The 26,826-nt window shown below is 62.7% G+C and overlaps 3 protein-coding genes across 4 annotated transcripts; 1 reads left to right on the forward strand and 2 right to left on the reverse strand.

The window, feature by feature from the left end:
• Positions 1–2,343: 2,343 nt before the first annotated feature.
• Positions 2,344–5,020, reverse strand: UTS2R (urotensin 2 receptor). Its single transcript, XM_051838865.2, has one exon. It carries the CDS (start codon positions 4,939–4,941, stop codon positions 3,775–3,777), a length of 1,167 nt encoding a protein of 388 aa, XP_051694825.1. The 5' UTR covers positions 4,942–5,020; the 3' UTR covers positions 2,344–3,774.
• A 10,407-nt stretch (positions 5,021–15,427) lies between these two features.
• On the reverse strand, positions 15,428–19,376 carry LOC103347578 (testis-expressed protein 19.2). 2 transcript variants are annotated; one of them, XM_051838838.2, is made up of 2 exons: positions 19,290–19,376; positions 15,428–17,840 (listed from the first exon to the last, which is right to left on the reverse strand). In XM_051838838.2, the coding sequence occupies exon 2, from the start codon at positions 17,824–17,826 to the stop codon at positions 16,762–16,764; it is 1,065 nt and encodes a 354-aa protein (XP_051694798.1). In that variant the 5' UTR covers positions 17,827–17,840; positions 19,290–19,376; the 3' UTR covers positions 15,428–16,761. The 2 variants fall into 2 exon arrangements, with proteins under 2 accessions (XP_051694798.1, XP_051694799.1); XM_051838839.2 differs by lacking the exon at positions 19,290–19,376 and adding an exon at positions 18,266–18,749.
• Positions 19,377–25,735: 6,359 nt separating this feature from the next.
• Positions 25,736–26,230, forward strand: LOC127488668 (testis-expressed protein 19-like). The gene has a single exon (XM_051838864.2). The coding sequence runs from the start codon at positions 25,736–25,738 to the stop codon at positions 26,228–26,230; it is 495 nt and encodes a 164-aa protein (XP_051694824.1).
• Positions 26,231–26,826: the final 596 nt, after the last annotated feature.

The raw sequence follows: 26,826 nt of genomic DNA on the forward strand, positions 1-26,826 counted from the left end.
ATGCAGGACAGTGCTCAGTGCCGTGGGTGGGGAGCAGCCAGGCTCGGGGCTGCCCGGGAGTGGCCAGGGTACCAGCCTTGGCCTCCATCCTTGTGGCTCTGTGGCTTAGCCAAGGACGCCCGGTGGCACGGTCAGCACCAGGGTCATATCTTGCTTCCCACAGCCCCTCCCGAGGCCCTGGTGGCACCTGGGGTCTCCCTCGGGCCCTGCCCACCGCTGTCCACGCTTCCTCTCTCTCCCTGGCTCGGCAGGCGGTCCCAGCAGTCTGGGGAGCTACTCCCAGATGCCCCAGGGTCAGCATCCGATCCTGGAGTCCTGGGAAACCCCCAGGCCCAGCAAATCAGGGTCTTCGTTCCCCCCGGGCCCCTGGACCAGCAGCCCTGCCCGCTGCCCTGGCTCTGTGAGGCCCAGGGCTGGAGTGGGCTCTGCCCTGGGTGCTCCCAGGCCTGGGGCCCCACCAGGCAGCAGCACCCACGGCTCTGTGGGCACCTGCAGGCCACCTGCAGGCGCACCCTCAGCTCATGCTGCCTGGGCTCCGGCTCAGACTCCAGACGCACGGCCGGAGGCGGGACCAGAACCCCGGCGAGCGGGAGCGTCCACTGTAACCCTAGGCGTTTGGACACAGGCCGGTGACACGGGGGTGGGCTTTGGGCCCTGACTCTGCCGATGGCCCCCCCGCCCTCCCCTCCGCGAGCGCACGCAGTCCCGTCGCCGGGTCAGTCTCTGTGTCTCCGGGGCGCAGCGAGCCCTCCCTGTCCGTCTCAGTTCCTCCTGCGGCCGTGGAGGCGGCGTCTGCCTCGGCGAGGGTTCCCTGCCCACAACTCGGCAGCCCCGGGCGGGGGAGGGGCCGAGCGCCACCCCCGTGACCCCCGAGGAGCCAGGGAAGCCTTGAGGAGCAGCCCATCCCCAGAGGAAGGGGTGTGTGGGCACGCACATGCATGTGGTGTGATGTGCATGTGTGCACGTATGTGGTGTGTGGAGTGTGCACGTGGCATGTGGTGTACATGTGTGATGTGTACATGGTGTGATGCGTACGTGGCGTGTGGTATGTGTACATGTATGTGTGGTGCAATACATGTGAGTCTGATGGAATACAGCTTGTGTGCTGGCACACGTACATGTTTGGTGTGGTGCATGTGTGACTTGGTATGATGTATGTGTGTGGTATGATGTATGTGTGTGGTGTGATGTATGTGTGTGGTGTGATGTATGTATGTGGTAGTGTGTAGTATGTGTGTGGTGGTGTGTAGTATGTGTGGCATGCTGTGTAAGTACACGTGCACATGTTTCATGATACATGTAATGTATTTGATAGAAACACCCGTGTTCTTGGTGACACATGTGCAAACTTGGTCCCATGCCACGTGTGGCATTGTGTGTGTATATGAGGTAAGCTTGCACTGTGCATGTGAGTACTTGTGCATGGTTAGCATGACACGCGTGCATATCTGGTGTGATATGACACACGTGTGCACATGTGTGCTGCCACACCCTCTTGTCCTGAGCCTTGAAGCCCCGCAGCCCGGAGTGGCCCTGAGCGGCGACTGCAGGCACGGAGCTGCCCGCTGGGCCCCAGGCTCGCCCAGGACAGCTGCTCCTTGTTATAAAAACGGGGACACGTGTTGGGGGCAGGAGGGAGGTGACAGCCGGCTGCTCCTGCAGGCGTCCCCACAAACAGCGCAGCAGCTGTCCCCTGGGACCCGCCCGAGACAGGAGACGGACGCCACCCAGGTTCAGAGCAACTTTACCCAGCGTGGGGAGACGCCACTGGACGACAGGGCTGCCCAGCACAGAGGCAGGGGCACACGCTCGGCACAGGCAAGCCAGCCTCGGCCCACGCCGCCTCCAGTTTCTCAGACGCGTCCAGGGCAGGCACCGCCAGGCCTGCGGCCACCCGGCTGCGGGCAGAGTTCCGGGTGACACGAGCCGGGCGGGGCGCTCTCTGGGCCCGTGGCGCCAGGCCAGGCTGATCCAGGCCTCACAGAGCAGGTGCCGTGTAGGCGGGGTCACCTCTGCCCACCTGGGAACGGGGGTGGGGCTCACCCAATCAGAGGGTGGCTGAGTGAGCCACAACCTGGAAAAGAAGAGGATCTGCCCCAGGCTGCCGCACAGGCCCCACCTGCAGCCCCCACCTGCCACCTCCCCCCAGTCCCCCGCCTGCAGCCCCCACCTGCCATCTCCCCCCAGTCCCCCGCCTGCAGCCCTCACCTGCCCCCACAACCTGAGGTCCCCACCTGCCACCTCCCATCCGCCCCCCACCCGCCTGCAGCCCCCACCTGTCACCTCCCACCTCCCCCCCCCAGCTCCCACCACCCCCAGCCTGAGGCCACCCATGTCCTTGGAAGACTTTTTTTTTTTTTTGACAGGCAGAGTGGACAGTGAGAGAGAGAGAGAGAAAGGTCTTCCTTCCGTTGATTCACCCCTCTGTGGCTGCCTTGGCCGGCACCGCGCTGATCCGAAGCCAGGAGCCAGGTGCTTCTCCTGGTCTCCCATGGGGTGCAGGGCCCAAGCACTTGGGCCATCCTCCACTGCACTCCCTGGCCACAGCAGAGAGCTGGCCTGGAAGAGGGGCAACCGGGACAGAATCCGATGTGCCAGTGCCACAGGCGGAGGATTAGCCTAGTGAGTCGTGGCGCCAGCCCCTTGGAAGACTTTTTAGGGCTTCCACACACCCCACTTCCCCACAGCTCCCAGGAGGCCCTCACTCCGGCTCCGCTCTGTGCCTGAGCCACTCCCTCCTTCCTGCCATTCTGCCCGATGGCCGTGCGGCATGTGGCCTGCCCTCAGTCCCCCAAGGACCTGGCTGATGGGGCCAGGCACAGACCCCTCCGCTGACCATGGCTCTGGGAATGTGGCCACACTCGCATCCTGTGGGCTCGTCCCCTGGGTCCACCGCTGCCCCTGGACACCACCAGTGACTGGCTCTGAGTGGGGTTGAGGGCGGGGCTGGGGCTGCAGGGCCGACTCCTGGACCTGACCCTTGGGTCACATTCTGACTCAGGCCATGGGGTCATGGGGGGTGGGGCCGGGAACGGGAGTCACTCTGGCTGGAGCTGCTGCCACTGACCTGGCTGGGGAGGTGACAGCCACAGAGAGGGGGCCGTGGCTATCTGGCCGGTCCCTGTCAGCCCCACAGGCTCAGGTGCTCCGGGAGGCACCGCACTGGGGCCGGCGCAGGTGCGTGTGGACGCACACTGGCTCAGTGTCCCCCAAGCCCCTGACCTGCAGCCCAGGGCTGCCCCCAGTGGGCCTCAGTGCCGGCGGGGACGCCCCAGCTGCACCCACAGAGCCCGGGCCCGGCTCCGGCTCTCACATCCCTGGTTTCACCCTGGCCGCTCCCCAGGGACGGCAGCATCAGGCTCTGGCTCTGGCTGGGGAGGGGGAAGGCTGTGCCCCAGAGCCAGGGCAGGGTCCCTTCAGCTCAGGCTGGGGCCACGCCCGCCCCAGCCCCCCCAGCCCCCCCTCCAGCAGACTCAGCGCTGCCTTGTGCACATCTCCACCTCACCCAGGGGTCGCCTGCACTTCTGTGGCCCTGGGCAGACCCTGCCTTCCGGCTGCAGGGCACCGTCCCGCTGCCGAGTGCACCTCCTGCCCGACCCTCCCCGAAGTCCTGCCAGCGCCCCACGCCAGGCTCACGGGGGAGGTGCCGATGGGTCAGCAGACGCCAGAGGAGAGGAGCCGGGAGCCAGCGGGGCGTCCGGGTGGTGGAGCCGGGAGCAGCGGTCCCGGGAAGGCAGCCTGGGTTCCGCCCTCAGCCCCGGGCGCACACAGGACTCAGGCACAGGCCCCTCCGGGGGCCGCGGGCGCCAGCACGACGGTCTCGGTGGGCTGCGGGCTGCTGGACATCAGGGAGCGGCCGGAGTCGCGCTGGAAGCGGACCGGGCCCTGCAGGACGCTGGCGGCCGCCGCGGGCCCTCGGGCGCTGCCGCCGGGCGCCGGGGAGCGCTGGCGGCCGCGCAGGTACTCCCGGTAGTTCTTGGTGAGCAGCGTGTAGAGGAAGGGGTTGACGCAGCTGTTGGCGTAGGTGAGGCAGGTGGTCAGGTAGTTGACGATGCGGGCCGTGCGCGGCGCCAGGGGCAGGGCCTGGCGGTACTGCGCCAGCAGCTGCCACAGCCAGAAGGGCAGGAAGCAGGCCCAGAAGAGCAGCACGATGCCCAGGATGAGGCAGAGCACCCGGGGCCGGGGCAGCCGGCGCGTCTGCTGGAAGCAGGCCTGCTGGGACCGCCAGTAGGCCCGGGCCAGGCGGACGTACAGCAGCCCGATGACCAGGCCGGGAGCCAGGATGCTGGTGCCGAACAGCAGCGTCAGGTAGGCGCGGTGGGCGCGCGGGCTCCAGGAGGGCAGGCAGAGGCGCTTGGGGCCCCGGCGGGCCAGGCGGATGGCGAGCGCCATGGGCAGCGTGAGCAGCAGCGCCAGCAGCCAGGTGGCCAGCACCAGCAGCTTGCGGTAGCCCTTGGAGCGCTGCACCGTGTCCAGCGGCCGCAGCACCGCGGCGTAGCGCTCGCTGCTCATGACGGTCAGCGTGAAGATGCTGGCGTGCATGGTCAGAAAGTCCAGGCTGAAGAGCACGCGGCAGCCCACGTCGCCGAAGCGCCAGTCCTTGGTGACGTAGGTGGCCACGACGAAGGGGATGCCGAGCAGGTAGAGCAGGTCGGCCAGCGCCAGGTTCACCACGTAGATGTGCATGGAGGCCGAGGCGCGCAGGAAGCGGCACATGACCACCAGCGTGTACACGTTGCCCGCCACGCCCACCACGCCCATGGCCGAGAGCACCGCCCCGATGGCCCCCGTGGCCACCAGGTCCTGCAGGGAACTGTGCTCCGCCGGACTGGCCCACGAGCTGTTGAGGGACAAGTTGGGGCCACCGGGCGGCTCGGGCACGGCGCTGCCCGTCACAGCCAGCGTGGGGAAGGCACTCGTGGGCCCCGGGCTCAGCGCCATGGCTGCCCCTCACACGGGGCTCAGGGCTGGCGGGGCATCTGTGGGTGCCCGGCTCGACCTGTGGGAGAAGAGGTTCACGGGGGATGAAGATGGGCACCGCCCTGCCCAGCCGGGAGGCCGCTGCGCCGGGCACGGCTCCCAGGCCCACGACCCCCTCCCCCGAGCACGCCCGGCCAGGCTCAAGCCCAGAGGCCTCAGGGGTGGCCTGGGCATCTCTGAGAATCAGGGCACTGAGGGCAGCCCCTGGGGTGCAGCCGGGAGTGCTGGCCCAGGGCGCCGCCCAGGCCCGCGTCCTCTGGGAGCGGGAAGGGAGGGCTGCGTGCCCTGCAGTGCCTTCTGCCCTGGATGCTCTCTACGCTTCTCCACATCACAAATGTGAGAGCTGCTGATTTCTAACATGTATTTACTTCATCTCATTGGAAAGGCAGGGAGCGAGGGAGAGAGGCTGCCACCTGCTGGTTCCCGCCCCAAACACCTGCAGCCGCAGGGGCTGGGCAAGGCTGAAGTCAGGCGCTGAGAACCCCACCCGGCTCCCTCCGAGGGTGTCAGGGACCCAAGCGCTTCAGCCATCATCTGCTGCCTCCCAGCCGCTGGCAGGGGGCTGCATCAGAGGCGGGAGCTGGACCGGGCACTCCGCTACGGATGGCCAACTCCTGCACCGCCACATCCGCCCAGGGGAAGGGGTGCTTGGCCTGTGGTCGAGATGCAGGCTGGGACACAGCTCCCGCGTCAGAGCGGGCCCAGTCTCGGCTGGGACACGGGCTCCCGCGTTAGAGCGGGCCAGTCTCGGCTGGGACACAGGAGTCCCGTGTCAGAGTGGGCCGGTCTCGGCTGGGACACGGGCTCCCGCGTTAGAGCGGGCCCGGTCTCGGCTGGGACACGGCTCCCGCGTCAGAGCGGGGCCTGGGTTAGAGTCCCAGCTGAGTTCCCTAACCCAGCTTCCCACTAACGTGCACCCTGGGATGCCTCCAGCACTGGGTTAACGGGTTGAGCTGCCGTTTGGGACGCCGGCATCCCACATGGGTGCAGGTTTGAGTCCCAGCTGCTCCACTTCCCATCCAGCTCCCTGCTGCGGCCTGGGAAGGCAGAGGAAGATGACGTGAGTGCTTGGGCCCCTCACCCGTGTGGGAGACCTGGATGGTGCTCCTGGCTTAGGCTTGGCCCAGCCCTGGCTGTTGGGGGCATTTGGGGAGTTGAACAGGTGGATGGAGGATCTTTCTCTGCCTTTCAAATAATAAATTAATAATACAAAGAACTACAAATCAAGAAAGAAAAGACGAACAACTCACAGGGAAACAAAGACAAAAATGCCCGGACAGGGAGTCCTGAGATGAGGTCTCTGGTTGAGCAAAATGCAAGGGGAGTCATCACACCCCGGCGGCGCCCGGCCCCCAGGCCCACAGCCTCTCCCGCTGGGGGGCCTGGGAAGGCACTGGCAGCGCAGCTGAGCACCCGCCCACCCGGGAGCCCCACCCGGGCTGAGCCCCTGAGGCGGCTGCAGGTGTCACAGGAGACCGGAGCGCCCCTGTGGCTTCATTGCCCCGGGAGCTGGAAGCAGCCGGTGTCCCTCGGCAGCATGAAGGGGCTCACTGCGGCGGACACCACGCTGCGATTCCATTTGTCCCAGGCCGAGGTCAGGGGAGGCCACCCAGGGCAGCCGCCGCAGGAGGTCAGAGCCCTGCTCCCTCGGGGGCCTGGGTTTGGGTGGTAGCCACCGGGTCAAGGGCACTGAGCATCCCCGAGGCCCAGGCCGGGACCCACGCTTGCTGTGGGCAGTGACCGTCACCAGGAAGAGGGGCTAACACGTGACCCATCCAGCCTGGCACAGCCTCCCTGACAAGCACAGGGGACAGTCCCCAGGCCCTCACCCCCTCATAGGGCGCGGCCTCTGGTCCTGCGAGGGGCCTGGGGTGCCTTCTCCCCCCTGCCCCACGGCTCCCAGGTCCATGGGTGCCCCAGAACCCCTGACCACACGGCCCTCTCCATGCGGTGCCAAGGTTCTGGCAGGGGCGCAGCTGAACCCGCGGTCCCTCGGCTCCTCGATTGGGAGGCACCCGAGTCTCAGCCGCGGGGCCCGGTGCTACCCCGCAGATCCCCGCAGTGTGCCCGGCGGCGTGCGGGCTCCTCGGGTCCTCCCTCATTCCCCTCGCCGAGAGCCCCCCAGCCCCGCGGGGGCGCCCAGCCGGCTGGCCCCGGGAGCGTCAGGAGGGCTCGGCCCGCACCCTGCCCGGCGCGCCCCGGACCCAGACCCACCTGCAGCGGCCCCGCCGCGCCCTGCGCGCCCCTCTGTCACGGAGCCACCGCCCCGGCCCGCGCGCTGCCCCTCAGACGGCGGGGGCTGCCAGGGCGCAGGGCCGAGGGGCGGCCGCCAGTCCCGCGCCGCCACCTGCCCGGCCGCCAGCTGAGAATGCGCCGCGGCCCCGCGCCAGGCCGGGTATTTAGGACGGGAGAGCTCCGGGGGCGGCGCCAGGGGCGGGGTGGGGGGGCTGGGGAGATGGCGGCCCAGGGACGCCCCTGGCCCCGGGGAGAGGCGCCCCACAGCCAACAGCTGCCCCCCCCCCCCGCCGCCAAGCCCTTCCAGCGGGAGGCGCTGTCCAGAGCCCCAGCGCCGGTGCCGTGGGGGCCACCCGGAGAGGGCGGGGGTCAGGAGGCCTGCGGGTGACACCCCACCCCATCCCTAAGGAGGCACACAGAGGCCTTGGGCAGGGGGAGGAAGCCTGTGGCTGACTGGACCCTTTACCTGGCTCCTAACCTCTGACCTTCAACCCCTGTGGTCTGAGGGGTTGGGGTTGTGCCCGGCAGGCACTCAGTTCTCCCCACCGGTTCTCCCCGGGGGCTTTGCCTGGGGGGGGGGACATCATCGCTCTCAGCTCCGTCTCAGACATCCGAGAGCAGGTGGCCTGAAGCCCACTCACTGCAGTGCCAGCTCTGGCTGGAGGGGGACCAGCCCATCTCAGTCTGCCGGAGGAGGGCAGCGGGCAGCTGTGGGCGCGCGGCGAGCCTGCGCCACCTCGGAGCACTGGCCGATTCCCACCTTCAGCTCCCGGCGCCAGCTCCCCGCTGCTGAGCACCTGGCGACCGACGGGCCAGGCGCCTGCCGCCACCCGCAGACCTGGACTGACCCCCCATGCCTGGGGAGTGAACCAGGAGATGTGAGATCTCTCTCTTTCTCTGCCTCTCAAATAATAAATAACTTCAAAATTTTAAAGATTATGAGATGTGGGGGCGGGTGTTGTGGCATAGCAGGTAAAGCCGCCGCAGGGTGAGCTCCGACGGGCGTGGGGGGCGGGGCCTACCTCAAGTCCAGGTAACACAGAGTGAATCAGCCGAGGCCCCCAGGGCCTGGTCATGTCAGGGGAGAGGGGTGGGCGATGCCCCCAGAGTCCTCCCAGCATCCAGGAGGCCTCGGGAGAGAGGCCAGGCCCCCAGACCGGTGGGAGCTCCCACTTCCTCCGTGCAGCTCTGGGGTGGAGACCCCAGCCTCACCCACTCTGCCCACTGCTCAGCCCCAGGTCTCTTGCCCCCAGTGCCCACACCTGTGGCAGGAGAGGCTTCCCCCATCCGGTGGATTTGGGGGCCCCAGGGCCACCCTGGCTGCTGCTGAGACTGGCCCCAGGAGCAGGTGCTTGTTGGAATCTAGTTTGCCCTGGCTGGGTGGGGAGGGCAGCCCCCGGTCCCCTCCCTGGTGGCCTCATCTGGCATCCTGAGCACACCCAGCCAGCGGCCAAGGGTTCGAGTCCCTGTCTGTCCTGGGCTCTGCTTTGAGTCCCTGTGTCACCTGCTCTCTGTCGCCCAGCCTCCAAGTCCCCCTAAGTCCCCAGGGAGGCTCTGCCCCCGCCTGCCCTCAGCCTGCGGGCGCTGTCTGCCTGCAGACCCGCCCAGCCCAGCCCGGGAGCACCAGCCCCACTTTCCGCAGAGGAGCCCGGGCCTTGTGTTTGGAGGGATGATCTTTCTGAAGGCACGCACTTCCGTTTTATTCTGAATTCTGAGGAAAATGCGGTCCTGCGGCAGAAACGGACGTCAGGGTCTCCATTCAGTGCCCACCAAGTCCACCAGGACGCTGTGTTCGGCTCCCCACCCCTGCAGGTGCCCAGAGCAGAGCTGCTTCCCCGGCCCCGGCCGGTCCAAGGTGGGTTCTGCCTACTGAGTGACAGGTTTCTTAGGGCAAGACTGAGGGCAGGGCCCCCAGGCAGGGACGCAATGCGCTGACCAGTCCAGGAAGCCCCGTGAGCAGCGGAGGCCGTGCAGTGCAGAAACGGCCGGGCCTGGAGGCCCACTCGGGCTGGGGCCCCCGTCCATGGCTGAAGGAGGTCCCAGGGGAGCCCCTGCCGGCCGCCCCCTCTCCTGGAGAGCCCGCAGCGTCGGGTCCTTATTCTCCCAGGAGCAGCAGCCTGGACACGCCTGCTAACGTTCTCCCTGGCTTCTGGTCTCAGGCACATGGATTTTCCCAGTCCTGCTCCCAGACGCGGCTGTCAATCAAGTCAGGTGAAACTGCTCAGGTGTGCAGTGATCCTCGGAGACCTCCCACACCTGAGCGACCCCACGTGCTCGAAGCCAGACAGGAGTGCGTGTGCCTGGGAACGCCCAGGCTCAGGACAGCCACAGTGAGGGAGGGCGAGCCGTGTCCAGGGCCACAGAAATGTCCCCCAGAACCCACGAGAGGCCGGCGCCGCGGCTCACTAGGCTAATCCTCCGCCTTGCGGCGCCGGCACACTGGGTTCTAGTCCCGGTCGGGGCACCTGATTCTGTCCCGGTTGCCCCTCTTCCAGGCCAGCTCTCTGCTGTGGCCCGGGAGTGCAGTGGAGGATGGCCCAAGTGCTTGGGCCCTGCACCCCATGGGAGACCAGGATAAGCACCTGGCTCCTGCCTTCGGATCAGCACGGTGCGCAGGCCACAGCGCGCCAGCCGTGGCGACCATTGGAGGGTGAACCAACGGCAAAGGAAGACCTTTCTCTCTGTCTCTCTCTCTCTCTCACTGTCCACTCTGCTGTCAAAAAAAAAAAAAAAAAAAAACCCACGAGAAACGTTCTAGGGGTCCCAACACTGCAGCCTTCCAGCTGTGGCCCTGGTTCTGGATCCACAAAACCTTGTATCCCGAGTGAGGGGGCTGGACAGGGAGCCTGGAGGGCCCTTCTGGGGGCTGCAAAGGTGGGAGTCGATGCCAGAGTAGGCACAGAGACGGGGGCTCCAGACCCCTCTCCTCACCACACCAGGAGGGGGTCAAACCCTGACCTGTGCCAGTGTAACAGACTGGGGGCCCTCCTATGACACCAAAGCAGTGGCCTCTGCAGATCTCCTGGGGGCTTTCCTTACCATCACCACCACCATCATCATCATCACCATCATCATCACCACCATCATCATCACCACCATCATCACCACCGTCATCATCACCATCATCATCACCACCACCATCATCATCACCATCATCATCACCACCATCACCATCATCATCACCATCATTGTCATCACCACCATCATCATCATCACCACTGTCATCACCACCATCATCACCACCACCATCATCACCATCATTGTCATCACCACCATCATCATCATCACCACCATCATCACCACCATCATCATCATCACCACCATCATCACCACCATCATCATCACCACCATCATCACCACCATCATCACCACCATCATTGTCATCACCATCATCATCATCATCACCACTGTCATCACCACCATCATCATCACCACCACCATCATCACCATCATTGTCATCACCACCACCATCATCATCACCATCATCATCACCACCATCATCATCATCACCACCATCACCACCATCATCATCATCATCACCATCATCACCACCATCATCAGCACCATCACCACCATCATTGTCACCACCACCACCATCAGCATCACCACCATCATCATTCATCATCACCATCATCATCAGCACCACCACCACCATCATCACCACCATCATTATCATCACCACCATCACCATCATCACCACCATCACCACCACCACCATCATCACCACCATCATCATCATCACCACCATCACCACCACCATCACCATCATCAGCACCACCATCATCAGCACCACCATCATCACCACCATCATCATCACCACCATCATTATCATCACCACCATCATCACCATCATCACCACCACCATCACCATCATCATCATCACCACCATCATCACCATCATCAGCACCACCATCATCACCACCATCATCACCACCATCATCATCATCACCACCACCGTCATCACCGTCATCACCACCATCACCGTCATCACCACCATCATCATCATCACCACCATCACCACCATCACCATCATCACCACCATCAGCGCCATCAAAACCCTCCTCACCTTCATCATTGAAAATTGTTTACAACATATTAGAAAAAGAGACAGAGGCCTCCCACTTGCTGGTTCAGTCCACTCCCAAATGCCCACACCAGCGGGGACAGGGCCAGACCAGAGCCTCCCCAAAAGAGCGCTGCCTCCGAGGCAGTGTTGTTTGTAGAGACGCTGCCCTCCCTTCAGTGCCGCCCCTCCAGGCAGGCAGTTGAGCTGCTGGGCAGAAGCCACTGGGCTGTGGCCACATCCTGGCGTCCTGGAACCTGGTCTTGAGAAATTATTCCACAGAGGGCAAAGGGGAGGCTCAACTTTGGTGGGGGGAGGGGAAGAGGAAGACCCCTCCAGAAAGGGCCAGCAGGGGCAGCCGTGGAGGGCCTGGGGTGGGGGAGTTGGGAATCTGTGCCCAGGGCCCTACACAGCACACAGAACATTGAAAACGTTGTGGCGTAGCAGGTAAAGCCACCGCCTGCAGTGCCGGCATCCCATAGGGGCGCCGGTTCAAGTCCCGGCCACTCTACTTCCGATCCAGCTCTCTGCTATGGCCTGGGAGGGCCGTAGAAGATGGCCCAGGTTCTTGGGCCCCTGCACCCGCGTGGGAGACCAGGAAGAGGCTCCTGGATGCTGGCTTCGGATGGGTGCAGCTCCAGCTGTTGTGGCCATTTGGGGAGTGAACCAGCAGATGGAAAAGACTTCCTCTCTCTCTCTCTCTCTCTCTCTCTCTCTCTCTCTCTCTCTCTCTCTGTAATCGTACCTCTCAAGTAAATAAAATAAAAGGAAAGGAAATAAAGTGTTTGGCACCGGGTTCCAGCCCCCTCGTCCCAGCAACATGCAAGAACCTCAGGCCTATTCTGCCTGAGATCAGCAATACGGCCGAGCTGGTGCCTGCTGGTGGCTGCCGGGCTGATAGGCACGAGGACGCTGTGTCAGTTATGAACCCAGACATGCAGCGCCAGCATCCCGTATGGGCGCCGGTTTGAGTCCCGGCAGGGAGCAGCACACGCGTGGCAGCCCCTCCAGGTGTTGGAAGACCCCCCGCCCAGCCTGCAGCAGCCACTCTGCCTCCTGACCCCAGCCCGGGGTGGGCACCCACTCCCAGGACCTCCTCCTTTCCCAAGGTGCTGTCTGCCCGGGTCCCATCTACCTTGAGCTGCGTGGACTTGAGCACAGCCCACAGGGCCACGTCCACGCAGTTCCATAAAGCCCTTGGCCTGGCATGAGAAGATGCAGGTGCACAGGTGGGCTGAGGACCGGAGCGCAGACACATACGCTCTCCCCTCCTGGGTGTGCGGTCCTGAGGCTGTGCACGTGGTACACTGGCCCCTGCAGCTGCCCTGGCCAGCCCTTCAGGCTCCCTGGTGGCCTCCCACAGACACTGGCAACCCAGAGAACAAGGCAGGTGAATTTTCTCCAAGTCCCTGGGCCTAAACCCTGGAGCTGTTTAGTTCTGTTCTGTTTTTATTATTATTATTATTATTATTTTTGAAGCAGAGAGAGAGAGAGAGAGTCTTCCACCCACTGGCTCACTCACCAGTTGGCCTGGCCACAATGGTCAGAGCTGTGCCAATCCAAAGTCAGGACCTTCTTCCTGGTCTCCCACATGGGTGCAGAGGCCCAAGGACTTGGGCCACCTTCTACTGCTTTCCCAGGCCACAGCAGAGAGCTGGATCGGAAGTGGAGCAGTCGGGACTCTAACTGGCGCCCATATGGGATGCTGGCACTGCAGGCGGTGGCTTTACCCACCATGCCACAGTGCCGGTCCCTTATTTTATTTTTATTTTGGAGCAGGAAGAGAGAGAGAGAGAATGCCCCCATCTGCCACTCCTGGGCCGGCAGAAGCTGGGAGCCAGAACCAGGAACTGGGGATGTCATCCTGGTCTCCCATGAGTGGCTAGAACCAGCCGCCTGAGCTCTCCCTGCGCCTCCGAGGGTCTGAGTCGGCGGGAAGCTGGAGCAGGGATGGAGCCCAGGAATGTGGTGCAGCTGTCCTACGTGCCAGGCCCAACGCCGCCCTGTGGAGTTGGTTTGGATGGGTTCAGGGACACGGCAGGACGGTGCTTCCCCCACACCTGTCCTCCCCTCGCCCCCTGTGGTTCATCCCCTCAGGTCCATGGGGAGGTGGTCGGCGTGAAGACCCCCAGCCCTCCTCCTGGGGGTCGGGGCCTGGAATCCGCGTTTCCACCAAGTGCCCAGGCCTTCACTGATGCGCGAGAATCGGGCTGCCTTGGGGCGCTGTGAACCACTGCTGCGTCCACGCCTTTCTCCGCTTAACAGAGCCAGGGACTCCCGTGATTTTGTAACAGGGTGTAATGGGGTGCAGGAGACTGAGCAGTGAGCCCCATCAGTCATAGCCGTTAGGGGGCATGGTCTTCATTACCCCTAATGAACCTCGGGGGTCTCAGCATCTCCAGCAAAACAGTGTTGTGCCATTCCTGGGGGGCGGGCAGGACGAGCGGTGAGCTCCACCGTGTTAGCCGTCAGTTCTCCTGCATGTTTATCAGAAACTGCACCGACGTTTGAGATGTAAGGAGACGCCTGGGGGCCGGCACGTGGCGCAGGTCAAGCCACCTGCGGCGCCAGCGTCCCATATGAGCGCCAGCCGGAGTCCAGGCTGCTCCGTTTCCCAGGCAGCTCCCTATTAATGTGCCTGGAAAAGCAGCAGAAGATGGCCCCTGCCAGCCACGTGGGAGACCCCGATGGAGTTCCCGGCTCCCGGCTTCAGTCTGGCCCAGCCCCGGCCGTTGCAGGCATTTGGAGAGAACCAGCGGATGGAAGATTCTCTCTCTCTGCCTTTGAAATAAAAAAATTATATAAAAAAAAAAACCATGCTGATGCTGCACCCGTAGCCAGCTTTGGCATTTGCTGACTCCTGAGCCCTGACCTCCACCCCCTCCTGAACCCCAGAGCCATGAGCTGCCCTTGGACGGCAGTTCTCCAGCTCTGTCTGCTACCTCCTCGTCCATCGACAGACAGCTTTCTCCTCCCTTTACCAGCCTTGTCCTTGTGATTTCAATTTGGCACCACTAACAGGGACTGGGCTTTCAGGAGCCATTTAAGATCTGGGAACTCACTTCTGGGAGAGACACGAAGGACAAACTGCGCTCTCGGCCAACTCAGCAAGAACGCCCAGGGTGTGGACCCTCCACTGAAAGGGACAGGGCCAAACGTGGGACCACCCAGCAGCTATGCCAGCTGGAGACCAGACACAAACGTGTAGGGACCTCCAGAGCTGCCATCTGAAAGCCTCTCCCTTGCCCATGCGCCTCGGTGGCCCAGCCCGGAGCAGCCTTGCGGAAGCTGAGCACACGGGCTGGCGTGTGCTCCCAGGTGAGCAGGAGCTCCCCTCACACATGGCTCTGAAGCAGGATGGAAGCTAGACTCACGTGGGGTCAGCACTGTGGCATAACGGGTTGGGCTACTGTTCGCAGGGCCAGCATCCCATATGGGTGCCTGCTCAAGTCCCAGCTGCTCCACTTCCAACCCAGCTCCTGCTAGTGCTCCTGGAAAAGCAGAGGAAGATGGCCCATGTGCCTGGGCCCCTGCACCCATGTGGGAGACGCAGAGGAAGCTCCTTGAGCAGCCCCAGCCGTGGCAGCTCTTTGACTTTTTGATTTGGCAGCACATTGCAGCAGATGTAAGATCTCCCTCTCTCCCTCCCTCCCTGTATCTCTGCCTTTCAAATAAATAAATAAATCTTTAAAGAAAAAAAGAGTTATAGCAAGTGAGGGAGACAGAGAGAGAGAGATCTTCTATCACTGGTTCACTCCCCAGATGGCCACAACAGCCAGGGCTGGGCCAGGCTGAAGCCAGGAGCGTCATCCAGGTCTCCCACGTGGGTGCAGGGGCCCAAGCACTGCGCCACTTTCTGTTGCTTTCCCAGGCCACAGCAGGGGGGTGCATGGGAAGGGGAGCAGCTGGGACTGGAACTGGCACCCATATGGGATGCCGGTGCCACAGGTGGAGGCTTAACCCGCTACACCACAGCACCAGCCCAGATTTTACTTGTAATTCTGAGGTGTGTGCAAGTATTTATTCACATGAAAGTCTGCTTGATGACACATCAATATTCAAAATGCAGCCTTTTCTTATCGTGTGTCTGGCTGAGAAACACCTGTGACTCACTCCCATCACGAGCCAGAGGAGACTCTTCACCTGTCCTGTGTCCCCCTCCCCCCGCCCCCTCCTACAGCTCCTGGGATTTCAAGCCCGCAATGGTGGCTCAGCTCAGATTCAGGCCGGTCCATAAGGACTCGCTGGGGTAGGCACTGTGGCTGAGATTAAGCCGCTCCTTGAGATGCCTTCATCCCATACTGGAGTGCCTGGTTCGAGTCCCAGCTACTCTGCTTCCAATCCAGCTTCCTGCCAGTGCCTCCTAGGAGGCAGCACATGTTGTCCAAGAGCTCGGGTTCCTGCTCCCGGGAGACCAGGCTCCAGGCTCCTGGCTTCAGCCTGGCTCAGCCCAGGCCCTTCCAAACATTTGGGGGAGTGGACCTGTGCATGGAAGGTCTCTCTCGCACTCACTCACTCTCACTCTTACAAAGAGAGAAAAACATAATAATAAACAATAAAGGAAAAGGACTTCCTGAGGAATAGTCATTCCTCATAGGCACTGGCTGCGAAGGTCTTATATCTTTATTTAATTAAAAACAATAAACAGGGGCTGGCACTGTGGTGTAGCTGGTAAAGCCGTTGCTTGCAGTGCCAGCATCCCATATGGGCACCAGCTCAAGTGCCGGCTGCTCCACTTCCAATCCAGCTCCCTGCCATGGCCTGGGAAAGCAGTGGAAGATGGCCCAAGTCCTCGGGCCCCTGCACCCCTGTGGGAGACCCGGAAGAAGCTCCTGGCTCCTGGTTTCAGATCGGTGCAGCTCCAGCCATTGCGGCCATCTGGGGAATGAACCAGCGGATGGAAGACCTCTCTCTCTCTCTCTCTCTCTGCCTCTCTGTAACTCTAGTTTTCAAATAAATAAATAAATCTTTAAAAAAAACATGCAAACAAAGCAACAGGAATTAAATGGCCAAATTGTGGCCATTATTTGAAACCAAGTCTCTTCCACAATAAACCAGACTCCAGTGGATCAACAGGGTCTTCTGGGACCCCAGAGACTGCCTCAGAAAAGTCACGGAAACGTTCGGGTTCCAGGGAGCGTGTCAGAAATGCGATGTCACGTCCACGGCCAGGACCGGCAAGCTACCAATGCCCCCTGTCAGGAGCAGCAGAGTAAGGGTTTGCAGTCACATCTGGATCAGTATCGCATCTCAAACTACGTGACGCTCACTGATAAGAATCTGTCTACAAGCAAAAACACTCATGGCGCGTTCCGTGAGGCCACGGCAGGGCCCATTCCCTAGCACCTAAGGCTGCTCAACACTTACTCTACAGGCAAAGGCACCTATCCTTGGCCCACCGCTCCCCTGGCTGTCATGGAGGACAACTGCTGGCCCTTTCCCTTTGCATGTGCTGAGGCAGCCTGAGTGAGGGTGCCTCACTTCTAGGGCTTGGGGCTGAAAGGTATGAAACAGGGCACCTCCCCCAGGGCTGCGGCGCCCATGTCAGGCATACTCTCCCCAGAACCCCGGGGAACACTGCTCCAGGTTCCAATGGCACAGGGATCCTGAAGCAGGGTGGTGGAGAATACGAAACTTGGGAGGGTGTTCTGCCTCTCCACCTCCCTTCCGGCCCAGGGAGCGTAAGAGACAATGGTGAGGCCCCTCATGAGCAGAGCCTTGTGTGCAGGGACCAGCTCGGCATTACTTCCTGCTGAGGTTTCTAGAATGCTCAGCTTCCACTGGTGCAGCTCCTGCTCCCCGGGGGCATCCTGGAGTCTCACCACCCACACCTCATCAGGCTCCAGCAGGAGCTTCCAGCGCAGGCCCGGGGCCCTCAGGACCCAGCCCGCTGTCATCTTCCGCAGGTAGACAGCATCATAGCGGCCCACCAGGGAGACGACCTGCAGGTCCAGCAACCAGGCCTCAAGCCTGGCAGAGTCCATGGGCCAGATGGTGCCCAGCTCCAACAACATGGGCTCCCCTGGGGGCAAGTCCACGTTGAGAACACCTTGCCATGGGGGAGGGAGGCTGGGCCAGTGTGAGCAGGAGGGAATGTCCTCGAATCTCCAGGGAAGGACCTGGGTCCAGTCAGAGTCCTCAGGACCCAGGCACAGGGACACTGCGTCCTGGGGATCCAGCTCGGTGGGGACAAAGTGGTGGTTCAGGCTCACCGCCTCCGAGGCTGCCGGGGCGGATGCCAGGGCCTCGGCCGCCCAGCCCGCGGAGCTCCCCTGCCCAGGCTGCCCTTGGCCCTGCCCCCCGCTCGGCCCCGCCCCCGGCGCCCCTTCCTGCTCAGGCTCTGCCTCGGTGAGATCCATGGGCTCCGCGTCCCAGGCGTCCTCGTCCCAGTCTTCCAGCTCCAGCGCGTCTTTCAGGTCCAGGAAGGCAGCCTTGAAGCAGGCAAAGCAGGTCCGCAGCTGGTCCCCATGCTGAAGCTCATACAGCCAGGATGCGTAGAGGTGGGACAGGCCCTCTCCAGCGTAGCGCGTGCTGACCGGGGGGCACATGGCCACGCTGCCTCCTGCGGGGGTGACGGCAGGGCAGGATTTGCACGGGGATCTCAGGTGGTCTGGCCCGAGGTACTGGGTGCCAGTGAGATGCAGGGAGATAAGGAAGTGGGGGGAAGGGGGAAGGGGGGAGGACAAGGATGAGGAAGAGGAGGAGAAGGAAGAGGAGGGGGACAAGGAGGAGGAAGAGGAGGAGGAGGAGGGGAAGAGGAGGAGGAGAGGGAGGAGGATGAAGAAGAGGAGGAGGAGGACAAGGAGGAGAAAGAGGAGGATGAGGAGGAGGGGGAGGGGAAGAGGAGGGGCGATGAGAAGCAGGAGGAGGGGGAGGAGGGCGAGGAGGAGGAGGGCAAGGAGGAGGTGGGGGGGGAGGGGGAGGAGGGAGTTTCCTTCTGGGGCTGGTTGGTGTGGGGCGCAGGGACAGGCCCGGCTCAGCGGGGACCTGTGGAGGTTGGGAGCTCGAGTTTCCAGAAGCTTCTCCAGGCTGAGGAGCTGCAGGCCAAGGAAGTGCGGCTGGCGCCCCTGGGCAGGGTGGGAGGCCGCGGGGCCCAGGCCTCAGCTGCCGGCCCCCCACCGGCCCATCAGGCCCCAACCCCCAGTCCTGGGACCCCAGCAGCCTGGCGGTCTCTCCGGACAGAACCGGACACAACCTGACAGAACCTGACGGAACCTGGCAGCTTTGACAAAACCCAAGAGAATCTAACAGAACTGAGAGACCTGACAGAATCTTAGGAAATCTGACGGAAGCTGACGGAACCCGACAGAAGCTGACGGAACCCGACGGAAGCTGACGGAAGCTGACGGAACCCGACGGAACCTGACGGAAGCTGACGGAAGCTGACAGAACCCGACGGAACCTGACGGAAGCTGACGGAAGCTGACGGAACCTGACGGAACCCGACGGAACCTGACAGAATCTTAGGCAATCTGACGGAAGCTGACGGAGCCTGACGGAACCCGACGAAACCTGACGGAACCTGACGGAACCCGACGGAACCTGACGGAAGCTGACGGAACCCGACGGAGCCTGACGGAACCCGACGAAACCTGACGGAACCTGACGGAACCCGACGGAACCTGACGGAAGCTGACGGAACCCGACGGAACCTGACAGAATCTTAGGAAATCTGACGGAAGCTGACGGAACCCGACGGAACCTGACAGAATCTTAGGAAATCTGACGGAACCTGACGGAACCTGACGAAACCTGACGGAACCCGACGGAACCTGACGAAACCTGACGGAACCTGACGGAAGCCGACAGAATCTGACGGAACCTGACGAAACCCTTCGGAAGCCGACGGAAGCCGACGGAGCCCTCTAAGGAAACCTCGTCCCAGGCCCTCCCCCACCCAAGACGACCCACGACCCCACCGTGGCCCAGGGGTCACTCTAGACCCGGGGCCCAGCACCAGGACCAGAGCCGGAAGCCCCTCCTCAGGAGACCCTCCTCAGGAGACCCTCACCTGGCCGCTGCTTCCGCTCCTGCGGGCGCCCTGGGGAGAGGAGGAGCCGCCGCCCCGGGTATATAAAGGGCCGCCTCCCATGATGCTCTGGGCGTATCTGCATATCTCCCATGAGCCTCCGCCCCCAGGACAGGAGCGCGGTTTGCTCCTCCGGCCTGGAGGTGTGCGGGCTCCCCGCCCCCCTGCGCCCCCCTGCGCCCACCGGCACCCCCCTGCGCCCACCGGCACCCCCCTGCGCCCCCCTGCGCCCACCTGCGCCCCCTGCGCCCACCTGCGCCCACCGGCACCCCCCTGCGCCCACCTGCGCCCCCCTGCGCCCACCTGCGCCCACCTGCGCCCCCCTGCGCCCACCTGCGCCCCCTGCGCCCACCTGCGCCCACCGGCACCCCCCTGCGCCCCCCTGCGCCCACCTGCGCCCCCTGCGCCCACCTGCGCCCACCGGCACCCCCCTGCGCCCACCTGCGCCCCCTGCGCCCACCTGCGCCCACCGGCACCCCCCTGCGCCCACCTGCGCCCCCCTGCGCCCACCTGCGCCCACCGGCACCCACCTGCGCCCCCTGCGCCCACCTGCGCCCCCTGCGCCCACCTGCGCCCCCCTGCGCGGAGTGGCCTGCGCCCACCTGCGCCCCTTCCCTGGCCCCGCAGGCCTCCCGGTCCTCGTTCGCTTTGCCTAAGTCTGCTGGGTCGATCCTCGCAGGCCCGATGGGTCGATCCTTCCTTGATCGATCTCTCTTCCTGTATCGATCTCTCTTCCTGTATCGCTCTCTCTTCCTGTATCGATCCTTCGTTGTGTCGATCTCTCTTCCTGTATCGCTCTCTCTTCCTGTATCAATCCTTCCTCGTATTGATCTCTCTTCCTGTATCGGTCTCTCTTCCTGTATCGATCTCTTCCTTGATCGATCTCTCTTCCTGTATCGATCTCTCTTCCTGTATCGATCTCTTCCTTGATCGATCTCTCTTCCTGTATCGATCTCTCCTGTATCGATCTCTCTTCCTGTATCGATCCTTCCTGTATCGCTCTCTCTTCCTGTATCGATCCTTCCTGTATCGATCTCTCTTCCTGTATCGATCTCTCATCCTGTATCGATCTCTTCCTGTATTGATCCTGCCTTGTATCGATCCTTCCTAGTATCGCTCTCTCTTCCTGTATCGATCTCTTCCTGTATCGCTCTCTCTTCCTGTATCGATCTCTCCTGTATCGATCTCTCTTCCTTGGTCGATCTCTCTTCCTGTATCGCTCTCTTCCTGTATCGATCTCTTCCTTGATCGATCTCTCTTCCTGTATCGATCTCTCTTCCTGTATCGATCCTTCCTGTGGACAGTCCAGCTTTGTGTACATCTTCGGCACCGAGCGCAGGCTTGGTTTGACCACGCTCTGGTTCTTCACTTCCTTGTTTGTTTCTTTTGCTTTGCAATTTTAAATTTCCTCTCATGTTGATTTTGTTAACAATGAAAGAATACACATGGCCTTTGGAGTAACTGTCCAAATTGCTTGGGTCATCCCGCCCTTCCTTCCACACCCACGTCCGCTGTGTCCAGCTGCGTCTCCCACCTGTGTCTGAGGTCTGCCCCAGCTTACAAATCTGCACCTGGCCTCCCGTCAGTGGCTGGCCTGGACTGGACACTCGGCTAAAAGACACCAGCGATTCCTGGACAAATTGAGAGGTGCACCATGCTTCTGGGGGGCAAGGATTGGGAGGTGCACCCCGCTTCCCTGGGGGAGGGGTTGGAGGGTGCACCCCACTTCCTGGGGGAGGGATTGGGAGTGCACCCCACTTCTCTGGGGGAAGGGTTGGGAGGTGCACCCCGCTTCCCTGGGGGATGGATTGGGAGGTGTACCCCACTTCTCTGGGGGAGGGATTGGGAGTGCACCCCGCTTCCCTGGGGGAGGGGTTGGAGGGTGCACCCCGCTTCCCTGGGGGAGGGGTTGGAGGGTGCACCCCACTTCCTGGGGGAGGGATTGGGAGTGCACCCCACTTCTCTGGGGGAAGGGTTGGGAGGTGCACCCCACTTCTCTGGGGAGGGGTTGGAGGGTGCACCCCGCTTCCCTGGGGGAGGGGTTGGAGGGTGCACCCCGCTTCCCTGGGGGAGGGGTTGGAGGGTGCACCCCACTTCCTGGGGGAGGGATTGGGAGTGCACCCCACTTCTCTGGGGGAAGGGTTGGGAGGTGTACCCCACTTCTCTGGGGAGGGGTTGGGAGGTGTACCCCACTTCTCTGGGGGAGGGTTTGGGAGGTGCACCCCACTTCTCTGGGGAGGGGTTGGAGGGTGCACCCCGCTTCCCTGGGGGAGGGGTTGGAGGGTGCACCCCGCTTCCCTGGGGGAGGGGTTGGAGGGTGCACCCCACTTCCTGGGGGAGGGATTGGGAGTGCACCCCACTTCTCTGGGGGAAGGGTTGGGAGGTGTACCCCACTTCTCTGGGGAGGGGTTGGGAGGTGTACCCCACTTCTCTGGGGGAGAGTTTGGGAGGTGCACCCCACTTCTCTGGGGAGGAGTTGGGAGGCATACCTCACTTCTCTGGGGGAAGTATTGGGAGGTGTACCCCACTTCTCTGGGGAGGGGTTGGGAGGTGCACCCCACTTCTCTGGGGGATGGATTGAGAGGTGTACCCCACTTCTCTGGGGAGGGTTGGAGGTGCACCCCACTTCTCTGGGGATACTCGCTGTCATTCCCTGGTCGATTTGGGGCTCACTGCAGCTCACAGTCCCCGCGGCTTTCCTGGTGGGACAGGACAGCCAAGTGTAGGAACCAAAGCCAAGAAGCCGCTGGTGTGAGAAGCGCCCTCCGGCCGGCCGGTGCAGGCTCCTGGTGGCTCTGTTCAAGTTGATGGCTGAGGCACTTGCTCTTTGTTCTCGGGGCCATGGCACCCCTGCCCTGCAAGGAGACCCAGGACAAACGTCCCTGGACGGAGCCTGGGGAGGCTGAGGGTGGACGGCGCGGTGCTGCGGCTCGATGGAGACTTGGACCGGGGTAGGAGGCGTGGTTGTCAGAGACTCAGGACCCCAGTGTTCCCAGCTGCCAGGGCCACAGTGAGGGTAGCACACAGGTCAAGGTCATGACCTGGAGTTCGGTGGTCCCAGAGCCAGCACCAGACTGCCCGCAACCCCAGACCCCATCCCCACGGGGTCAGGAGGGAGCCCGAAAAGACTGAGCGAGGCCACAGCGAGTGGATGGGCTGGGACAAACTGAGAAGCCGTTAGGCGGGCCAAGATGGTGGCCTGGCCAAGTCCGGAGCCTCCAGCCGCTGGAGTACCAGGCACACACTTGGGCTGGGACCAAGCGAGGAAAGGGGAGAAGTCTCCACGTGGCACCCACGATGCTTTGCACAGCTCTGAGAACATTCCGGAGATGTCTGTGGAGTGGAGCGGCTTCAAGAGGACACATTCCTGCGTCTCTGTTGGCTGCTGACCTCCGTCCGCAGGGTGGCCGCTGTGACATCACTGACCCTCTGTGTGTCCCGGGTGGGCCCGGAGCTCCCCCACGGGAGCCCGTCCCAGGTGCAGGATTCCCGGCCGACCCAGGAGGCTGCCAGCCTGAGTGGTCGCGCCCGGAGGCACTCCCGGTAACGCACCCACACGGGTTTTGTTCTGGCGGGGACCCAGTTGGAGTCAGACGCTCATAAAGAGAGAAAGTGTGTTTAGACCATCAGGTGACTCAGCAAGCAGAACCGTCTGCAAAGCTGCCGTGAAAATCGAGACCAGGAGAGGGTTCCGGAGAGCGGGCACAGGGCTCGTGTTCGGCGCGCGCCCCAGCGCCGCAGGTGAACCCCTCGCAGGCTCAGGGACAAGCTGCCTGCACCCTTTCAGCGCAAGCCTGCAGAGACGCTTCCCCGAGGGGGAGGGGAGGCTCTGCCCCACGGAGAGCAGCCGCCGTTGGGGGCCAGGAGGTGGCACGGCTGTGGCGCCGGGAGCAGGTGTGTTCCTGCTCCTGGATTTCCTCTGTGGTGGAGTCTGAGTTTTGGCCAACTCGCTGCAGGAAGACAGAGGGGTGGAGACAGGACGGACGACGACCCCGCCTGGCAGGTGCCTTAGACCCCGCGTGAGCCCGCGACAGAAGTGCCGCTGCGGGTGGGGGACGGCCAGCGCCGCCATGGCCCGCAGGGGCTCCAGATCCAATCCGTCCGTTCCTCTCCTCTCCCCTGCCCCCGCACCTTCATGCAAGTCCTTCTTCTACTTGGACCCCAGCGTCCCCTGGTTCCGTTGTGTGTCCACTGTGGACATCACGAGACGTGGCCTATTATTACTCTTAGATCCTGCGATTCACCTCACTCCAGTGAGGCCACGAAACTGCCAGCCCCAGATCTGACATGACAGGTGGGTGTGGACCCAGCACGGAGGAGCCACGTGTTCCCCACCCATGTCCAAGTCCTGCACAGTGACGCTGGACCCTTCCCATGGCACCACCATCCACAAGTCATTCACCAGGTGCCCAGTCACCTTCCCATCATCATCCACCCACCCAGTCACCCACCACCCACCCACCACCACCCAGTCACCAAGTCACCCACCCACCACCACCCAGTCACCAAGTCACCCAGCACCCACCCACCACCACCCAGTCACCAAGTCACCCACCCACCACCCACCCAGTCACCTACCCACCACCCACCATCCACCAAGTCACCCAGCACCCACCATCCACCCAGTCACCAAGTCACCCACCCTGCCCCCCACCCAGTCGCCCGCATACCCAGCCTCCCCTCCCCCCACCCACCGCCTGCTCCCCCGGGACAGTAGGCTACCGCTTCTCAGGGAACTATTTCCAGATGTGTCCCCACATTCAGTGGCAGAGGAGTTAGGCGAAGAGAGACTTCCACGGGCCTGTTTGGGACAGCTCATGTCTCCGTGGCGGGGCGGGAGACCGTGGGGGGGGCACGGCTGTTCAGGGCCCCCGCCCACCTGGAGCAAAAGCGCCCTCTGATGAGCGTGTTTCCGGGCCGTGACAGCCTGGCTGCGCCCAGCTTCCTGGACTCTCCTTGGACCAGGGCCTCCTAAGGGGAGACCGGCCAAGTGAAGCTGGGCACGGGGAGGCCCAAGACCCTGGTGTCCGTGAGCCCCTGCCCGGCTGGGAGAGAATATCCATGTGTCGCTTTAGGCTGCCCGGGTTTGTGGATTTGTTACCCGACCTCAGGAAGGCTCTATCCTTGTTGCCACTCTGCATGCTCCCATGTTCGGTGGCAACATTTCAGTCTCTCTGGGTGATACATTGTAGCAGCTAGTGGTTCAGGTTGGAATTTCTCTGCTGACAAATGATGTGTGTCTACGTGTGCAGCCTCTTTCCCGAGGTCTGTGCGACTCTGTTGTGAAAATCGTGGACAGCAGTTAGGCTGCTGCCTGCAATGCTGGCAGCTCCCATGGGAGTGCCTGACTCATGGCCCAGCGCCCTGCTGACGCCCCTGGGAAGGCAGCAGACGCTCGCTGGGTGCAGAAGGAAGGAAGGAAGCTGGCTCAGCCGCGGTGCAGGCTGACGGGGCGGCCACCTTGTCCTGTGCCAACCCCGTCCCCGTCCTTGCTCTGAGGCTCGGCTGTCTACAACGCTGGCATTGCCTATGAGCTCCAGCTCAAGACCCGGCCGCTCCACTTCCTGTCCAGCTCCCTGCTAATGCTCCTGGGAAAGCAGCAAAGATGGCCCAGGTGCTTGGGTCCTGCCACCCGTGTGGGAGACCCGGATGGAGCTCCAGGCTCCAGGCTTCAGCCAGCCCAGCCCCGGCCATTGTGGCCATTTGGGGAGTAAACCAGCAGGTGGAAGTTCTTACTCTTTCAAATGCATAAAGCTTTTTTATTCTTAAAGAGAAGTAAAGTTCTTTTTTTTTTAATTTTTATTATTATTATTTTTTGACAGGTAGAGTGGACAGTGAGAGAGAGAGACAGGTCTTCCTTTGCCATTGGTTCACCCTCCAATGGCCGCCGCAGCCAGCGTGCTGTGGCCAGTGCACTGCACTGATCCGATGGCAGGAGCCAGGTGCTTCTGGTCTCCCATGGGGTGCAGGGCCCAAGCACTTGGGCCATCCTCCACTGCACTCCCTGGCCACAGCAGAGAGCTGGCCTGGAAGAGGGGCAACCGGGACAGAATCTGGCGCCCCGACCAGGACTAGAACCCGGTGTGCCGGCACCGCAAGGCGGAGGATTAGCCTAGTGAGCCGCGGCGCCGGCCAAGAGAAGTAAAGTTCTATGGTCTGTTTGCCATCCGGTTTACAGAATTTTTGTTGTAACAGCCCCCATGGACTAAACAGGAGTGGGGAATGTCCAGCCCACAGGCCGTATAAAGCCTGCAAAATCATTTTGGCCTGGCCCTGCCAAGGGAACCTCAGGTGGGATTGGAAATCCAATAGACCTATAGCAGACTAATGTTGAAGTTGATAACTTCGGGTGGTCTGTGAGTGATGTCATCAATACTCAACTGGCACTCGGCAGCAAAAAGGTCCCCAGCCCTGGACTCAGACGTTAGATGCCATTAAGGAACTGCAAGTTGAAGCAACAAGGAGGCCAGCTGCGGACCTGCTTTGCCTGCTTCAAGGCTGCCTTCCTGGACCTGAAAGACGCGCTGGAGCTGGAAGACTGGGACGAGGACGCCTGGGACGCGGAGCCCATGGATCTCACCGAGGCAGAGCCTGAGCAGGAAGGGGCGCCAGGGGCGGGGCCGAGCGGGGGGCAGGGCCAAGGGCAGCCTGGGCAGGGGAGCTCCGCGGGCTGGGCGGCCGAGGCCCTGGCATCCGCCCCGGCAGCCTCGGAGGCGGTGAGCCTGAACCACCACTTTGTCCCCACCGAGCTGGATCCCCAGGACGCAGTGTCCCTGTGCCTGGGTCCTGAGGACTCTGACTGGACCCAGGTCCTTCCCTGGAGATTCGAGGACATTCCCTCCTGCTCACACTGGCCCAGTCTCCCTCCCCCATGGCAAGGTGTTCTCAATGTGGACTTGTCCTCTGGGGACTCCCAGGCTTGAGGCCTGGTTACTGGACCTGTAGTTTTGTCCCTGGTGGGTACCATGATGCCACCTACCTCTGAAAGATGACAGAGACTGGGTCCTGAGGGTGCTGGGAGCTTGCTGGGGACGGATGAGGCTGGGTGGTGAGACTCCAAGATGTTCCCTGGTGCAGGACCCCGGCTGTAGAAACCTGCTCCTTGAGGTGGGATGAAGAACTGGGCCCCCAGACTTGGCCTCCCAGGGAGGGGATCACCACTGTCCTTTTTTGTCCCTGTTCTGAAAGCTAGGCCAAGGAGGGGACCTCAGCCTGACACAGGGCCCCCTCCCGCCCTGGGTAGACCCCCAGCGCTGCTTCCTGCTGGACAGCAGGCCCAGGGCGCTTGGGGAGAGCCCAGCTGTGATGCAGCCTCCGCCCTGGGCCCCAGAACTGAGGCATCATTGCCCCCCAGCCTTCATTGTGTCGGCTGTCCCAGCAACAGACCAGGAAGGCCCGCGAGGCCCTTCCCACAACAGCCAGGACGGCAGGGCACAAAGGCTGGGTGCGACCCGGCCTGAGGAGGAAGAGAAGGATCAGCGCTGCGGGCGCCAAGGGAAGCACCAGTCGAGCTCACCAC

This window comes from Oryctolagus cuniculus, chromosome 17 (genome assembly GCF_964237555.1).
Source record: "Oryctolagus cuniculus chromosome 17, mOryCun1.1, whole genome shotgun sequence".
Taxonomy (NCBI): domain Eukaryota; kingdom Metazoa; phylum Chordata; class Mammalia; order Lagomorpha; family Leporidae; genus Oryctolagus; species Oryctolagus cuniculus.

What these genes read in the sequence shown, in the direction of transcription:
- UTS2R (XM_051838865.2), bottom strand. Translation starts at nt 4,941, where the DNA reads ATGGCGCTGAGCCCGGGGCCCACGAGTGCCTTCCCCACGCTGGCTGTG.
- LOC103347578 (XM_051838838.2), bottom strand. Translation starts at nt 17,826, where the DNA reads ATGTGCCCCCCGGTCAGCACGCGCTACGCTGGAGAGGGCCTGTCCCAC.
- LOC127488668 (XM_051838864.2), top strand. Translation starts at nt 25,736, where the DNA reads ATGCCATTAAGGAACTGCAAGTTGAAGCAACAAGGAGGCCAGCTGCGG.